At 46.6% G+C, this 6,373-nt stretch overlaps 2 protein-coding genes across 2 annotated transcripts; both read left to right on the plus strand.

Annotated features, from left to right (window-relative positions):
* Nucleotides 1–698: 698 nt before the first annotated feature.
* On the plus strand, nucleotides 699–1,331 carry LOC114195009. The gene has a single exon (XM_028085410.1). It carries the CDS (start codon nucleotides 699–701, stop codon nucleotides 1,329–1,331), a length of 633 nt encoding a protein of 210 aa, XP_027941211.1.
* Nucleotides 1,332–1,555: 224 nt separating this feature from the next.
* Nucleotides 1,556–2,065, plus strand: LOC114195010. Its single transcript, XM_028085411.1, has one exon. It carries the CDS (start codon nucleotides 1,556–1,558, stop codon nucleotides 2,063–2,065), a length of 510 nt encoding a protein of 169 aa, XP_027941212.1.
* The last annotated feature ends 4,308 nt before the right edge of the window (nucleotides 2,066–6,373 follow it).

Below are 6,373 nucleotides of genomic sequence, written 5' to 3' on the forward strand. Positions count from 1 at the left end.
AAATCTTGTTGGCTCTAGGTTATCCTTTGCTTGTTTGATTGCTTTGTATGTTGTTCTTCTACCTTTACGATGATCATCAATTTATTGATGGGAGCAGATGTGAGAGGTACTCGTGGTCAATAGAGGAGGGATGATTTCGCTGCATAGTCTACATGAGCTGGACTTTATTTTTTCTTAATGGGCTTTTCTTTAGGGCTATGACCCATGTACTTGTCCGTCCTTTGATTTATATACATTATGTTAAACTTTTCAACTAGTTTCCTTTCGGGCATCGTAGTGTGCCTTGGGTTGTAAGGAGTTAAGTTTTAAACTCCAGGACTACGTTATTATGTTATCTTTATGTGACACTTCCTTTAGTTTCGCTTACTAAATTAAATGGGGTGTTACATTTATGGTATCAAAGCGGTCATTCCTTAGGTCCGTGGACTTGGATGTCCGCTTAGCTTTCTCTGTGTCTTTTTGAGTGTTCTAGTTAAATTTCCTGTCTTATCAAGGCTAACCAAGTGATTTTCTGTGTGCCAGTGAACTATGGCTCCTTCTCGTAGGACTCCGCAATCCTCTCAAGGTGACGTACGTGGTATCGACAGGGCAATAGAGGCGATGGTAGCGGCTATGACGCAGCAAAGCACAACGATGATGCAACATCATGAGGCATTGATGCAGCGACAGGCAGGTCGCTTGAGCAACAACAGCTAGTGATGCAACAGATGGAGGCTGCTAGGGTAGCTGCTGAGGATGCTCATCGACAACATATGAAAGCCCTCCGGCAGCTGGAAGAGAACATGACAGCTGCACCTATTTTTGGTCCCAAGCCACGACCGACAATTAGGGAGTGGAGCCTAGAAGATTTTCTGAAACATCATCCGGTGAAATTCGACGGTAGAGTCAGCCCAGATGCAGCAGACCAATGGCTGAAGGATATAGAGAGGATCTTCGATGCGAAGATGTGCCCGACTGAGAACCGATTATCATTTGTTGTATACATGCTCACAGGTGAGGCAGAACATTTGTGGATTTGCATGAAGTCCATCATGGAGGAGAGAGATAAGCCGATCACGTGGAAGGCTTTCACGGGGAAGTTCCTCTCAGGGTATTTCCTCGACAACATGAGGTATGCCAAGGAGGTGGAATTCCTCCATTTGACACAAGAAGGGAAATCAATGACCGAGTATGCTGAGAAATTCAAACACCTCAGCCGCTTTTACACTCTATCGCTCGACAAGGAATGGAGATGCTTCAAGTTTGAGAATGGTCTCTGCGGTGATATCCGCTTGATGTTGGCTCCCTTGTCCATCAAGGACTTTGCCGCTCTGGTGAAGAAGGCTGAGTGATGGAGAAGATGAAACATGAGATAGAAGGCCAGCGCCCACAGTAGCCACAACAACCACAGAGAATTGATGGACCATCTGGGTCCAAACCTAGGTATGAGGAGCGAAGGAGGCCATATGATAGACCCCACAATCAGTCCTAAGGGTCTAGGAGTTTCCCTCCCCAACAGGACCGAGTACAATGTTATATTTGTGGAGGCCATCCCTTGAGGAACGCTTGCCCACGTATGGAGGGTTACCGCCGGTGCAACAACTGTGACAAGGAGGGCCACTTTGGGAAGGACTGTCCCACGAGTTCTAGGGCAGTGACCTGCCCTCCAGTTCAGACTCATCACCAGCATCAGCAGAAGGACAGAGGCAACAGGCCTCAGGCGATAGGCAGAGTGTATGCCATGACCGGAGCGGAGGCTGCTGGCTTAGGTAACCTTGTTATAGGTAATTGTGTGATAGCTGGAAAAGCATGTTGTGTGTTGTATGACTCTGGAGCGACACACTCCTTTGTGCCAAATGCTTGTGTGGAACGTTTGGGTCTGCCGATGTGCGAGCTGCAGTGTGAGCTTGCGATATCTACTCTAGCGTCGGGTTTGGTTAGGACGTCGTCCTTGTGTGCTAGGTGTCCAATGAAGGTAGAGGGACACAGGTACAAAGTGAACCTAATATGCCTACCTCTACAAGATATGAAGGTAATCTTAGGGATGGATTGGCTCTCTGCCAATCGCATTCTCATAGATTGCTGAGAGAAGAAGTTGTTGTTCCCCGACTCGGTGGAACCCGAGTTGTTATCATCTCACGGAGTCATGAAGGAGCTACAAGGTGGTGCGCAATGTTTCATGATCTTCATATATCTGGAGGGGGAGAGAGAAGAGGCGACGTCAGTGATATCGGTTGTACAGGAATTTGAAGATGTATTCTCGAGGAAAGTGCCCGGGACTGGACCAGTGTCAATGGCTTTGTATTGTATGGCTCCGGTGGAGTTAGTGGAACTCAAGAAATAGATAGAGGAGTTACTGGGGAAACAATTCATTTGACTAAGTACAACCATGGGAGCACTAGTATTGCTAGTGAAGAAGAATGATTGTAGTTCATGTCTGTGTGTGGACTACAGACAGTTGAACAAGATGACAATCAAGAACAAATATTCACTTCCCAGAATTGATGACTTGATGGATCAGTTGCATGGTTCATTCGTGTTCTCGAAGATTGATTTGCGGTCAAGGTATCACCAGATTTTGGTAAAGGCTGATGATATGCAGAAGATGGCCTTCAGGTCCCAGTATGGACACTACGAGTATGTGGTTATGCCTTTCGGTATGCCCAATGCCCCAACAGTGTTCATGGACTACATGAACAGGATCTTCCGACCCTTCTTGGATAAGTTTGTCGTAGTCTTCATAGACGACATCCTTATCTATTCCAAGACTCAAGAGGAGAATGCAGAACACTTGAGGTTGGTGCTTGGTGTTCTGAGGGAGAAGCAGTTGTATGCCAAGTTGTCCAAGTGTGAATTTTGGATGGATGAGGTACAGTTCTTAGGGCACATGATATCCGCCCATGGGATAGCGGTGGATCCAGCAAAGGTTGAGGTAGTGGTTAAGTGGGAAAGTCCCAAGTCAGCAACAGAGATCAAAAGCTTCGTGGGTTTAGCTGGTTACTACAGGAGATTCATAGTGGGATTATCCAAAATAGTGGCGCCCTTGACGCAATTCATACAGAAGGACCAACCTTTCACCTGGACAGATACGTGTGAGGAAAGTTTCCAGGAGCTGAAGAGAAGATTGACCAGCGCTCCGATACTAGTGATCCCGGATGTCGGGAAGCCGTTCGAGGTCTACTGTGACGCCTCCCATCTCGGACTTGGTTGTGTGTTGATGCAGGAGAAGAAGGTTGTGGCATATGCCTCGAGACAACTCAAGGTGCATGAGAGAAACTACCCTACTCATGACTTAGAGTTGGCGGCCATAGTATTTTCCTTGAAGATCTAGAGGCATTATCTTTATGGTGCGTAGTTCCGTGTATTCAGCGATCATAAGAGTCTTAAGTATCTATTTGATCAGAAGGAGCTGAACATGAGGTAGAAAAGATGGATGGAATTCCTGAAGGGTTATGACTTCGAGCTCCTATATCACCCAGGGAAGGCGAATGTAGTGGCAGATGCCTTGAGTAGGAAGACTGTACATGTTGCACACCTTATGATTAAGAAGGTGGAACTATTGGAGGAGTTCAAGGACATGAGGCTACAGGTGGAGTTGGGGTCCGAGTCCATTAAATGTAGTACTCTTACTATATCTAGTGACTTCTTGGACTCAATCAGAGAGAGGCAGTTGTTGGATGCCAGTCTGAACAGAGTCAGATAACAACTTAGGTCGGATGAGGCTAGAGACTTTGCCTTGGGTAATGATGGTATACTGAGATTTCAGGGTAGAATCTGTGTACTTGATGATGCAGAGGTAAAGAGGTTGATCCTTGAGGAAGTACACAAAAGCCTTCTTAGCTTGCATCCTGGCATGACTAAGATGTATCAAGACCTCAAGGAGACTTTCTGGTGGCAGGGGATGAAGAAAGATATGGCCTTATTTGTATCGGCCTATCTGACCTGTCAAAAGGCAAAGCTGGAGCACCAAAGATCCGGTGGGATCCTACAACCTTTGGAAATACCGGTGTGAAAATAGGATAGCATCTCCATGGATTTTGTGACCCATTTGCCACGAACTTTTCGGGGGCATGACACCATCCGGGTTATTGTGGATAGATTGACCAAGAGTGCCCATTTCTTGGCGATGAACTTGAGGATGTCTATGGCAAAGTTGGCCCAACTGTACATCAAGGAAATTGTAAGGCTGCATGGGGTACCTTCGAGCATTATATCAGACAGGGATCCACAGTTTACGTCACAGTTTTGGCAAACTTTACAAGATACTTTGGGAACCAAATTGACCATGAGTTCAACTTATTATCCCCAAACCGATGGACAGTCCGAGAGGACGATTCAGTCTCTCGAGGACTTGTTGAGGACATATATACTGGACCATCTGGGTGCTTGGGATGAAGTTTTGCCGTTGATTGAATTCACCTACAACAACAGCTTTCATGCGAGCATTGGCATGGCACCATACGAGGCTCTATAAGGCAGGAAGTGTAGGATTCTCCTATGTTGGTACCAGGATGGGGAAGCCGTGTTGGTTGGACAAGAGTTGTTGGAACAGACTACTGAGAAGGTGAAGATGGTGAGGAATAGGATGCAGGCCTCTCACAGTAGGTAGAAGGCTTATGCAGACCGTAGGAGGAGGCCTTTGGAGTTTGCAGTTGGCGATCATGTGTTCTTGAGGGTGACCCGAACCACTGGTGTGGGAAGGCCTCTACGCTCAAAGAAGCTTTCTCCTAAATTCCTTGGTCCCTATCAGATCACGAGAAGAATTGGACCAGTAACTTATGAGATAGCTTTACCCCCTCAGTTGGCGAACCTTCACCCGGTGTTCCATATCTCACAGTTGAGGAAGTATGTGTTTGACCCGACTCAGGTGTTGGAAGCCGAGGATATACAGATAAGAGAAGACCTCACTTTGGAAGTACCACCCATCGCTTTAGAGGATAGCAAAGTTGAGGAACGTCGATGAAAGACAGTCAGCCTGGTTAAAGTCATCTGGGATCGGAGGACAAGTGACTCGACTTGGGAGTTAGAGGAAGACATGAGAAAATCACACCGGCATCAATTTGTCTGGTGAGTCTTTATTTTCGAGGTCAGAAATTTTCTTGTTGGGGAGAATGTAAGGCCCACTTTTCATTCAGCTGCTTTTTCTTAAGGTTGCCCCTAACTATTGGGCCTTAGGGTTTGCCCAAAGGAGAAAACAAACCTAATCTGCCCCAAACCCTAACTTGTGCTCACTTTTCGTAAAAACAGAACCCTCACCTCCTTAGAGCTGCTGCCATCTTCCTTTGCTAGGGTTCCACAGTATACTCAGCTTCGCGTTCAGCTTGACCCCGTTTTGGCTCACGTAAGTATTCCCAACCTATATTTTTCAATCTTTGGCCCTATTTCCGTGGGCAGTGTTAGAGCTCCGGTATTAGACGCCCTCTGTTCTTTTTTCCTGCTCCGTAATCTTCTCCTAGAGTTGTGGTGCTCTGTTATTCGGTGTCGAGGCCTTAAAACTAGCTTATTCCAGGTAAGGGAAGCTAGAACCCTTCTGTTTGTTGGTGTGATTGCAGTTGTTTGTGTTTGTTTCGTGATTGGTTGAGTTGTATGTTGTTGTGGATGTATGAGCTAGTTGACATTTTGTTTGGGTATGGGATATGACTGTGGCAGGGAGAAATAGTGGCGAGGTTCGACACACTCGCCCAAGCGAGCCTGTCTCGCCTAGGTGAGACTTGCAGGAACAGACTAGAGTTGCACTCGAGCTCTCGCTCAGGCAGAAGCTCTTGTTTTGAGCGAGGTACTATCTCGCTCAGGCGAGAGACACTCGCCTAAGCGAGGACGCGTGAGAGCCCTAGGCCTGTTTCTCCTGTTTTAGCCTAGGCGAGGAACCTCACCTTTGGGTGAGGGGTTGTCTCGCTCAGGCGAGGAGGGCTCGCCTAAGCGAGCCATGCGAAAGCCTCCCCATGCCCCTGTCGCGATCTCGCCTAAGCGAGGGTCCATTGCCTAAGTGAGGGCACTCCTCTCGCCTAAGCGAGGACTCCTTGCTTAAGCGAGATCCACTGCGAGTTGTGTTGTTTCCTTCACTTGGCTAAATGAAATGTTTGATTATGATGTACCCTATATAATGTATGATACCTGCGAAATGAAATGCATGAGATAAGCTGTGGTTATAAATTGGATTGATATGATTACATGATCTCGGCATGTGAAACAAATGAGATGGTTGGTGTTAAAGTGGCATGGTATTAGCATGAGATGAAATTCCACAACTATTATTTGAGAGTAATGAATGGGTATGGAACCACTGGGAAAGAAACGAAAGAGGCAAATTATAAGGAGCTGGTATGTGACGTATATGTGTATGTGTGATAAACCCTTCTTGTTTGGTCTGGTATGTTTGGTTAGTGTCAGTATG

The sequence above is a fragment of the Vigna unguiculata genome, chromosome 8, assembly GCF_004118075.2.
Source record: "Vigna unguiculata cultivar IT97K-499-35 chromosome 8, ASM411807v1, whole genome shotgun sequence".
Lineage (NCBI taxonomy): Eukaryota > Viridiplantae > Streptophyta > Magnoliopsida > Fabales > Fabaceae > Vigna > Vigna unguiculata.

What these genes read in the sequence shown, in the direction of transcription:
- LOC114195009 (XM_028085410.1), top strand. Translation starts at nt 699, where the DNA reads ATGCAACAGATGGAGGCTGCTAGGGTAGCTGCTGAGGATGCTCATCGA.
- LOC114195010 (XM_028085411.1), top strand. Translation starts at nt 1,556, where the DNA reads ATGGAGGGTTACCGCCGGTGCAACAACTGTGACAAGGAGGGCCACTTT.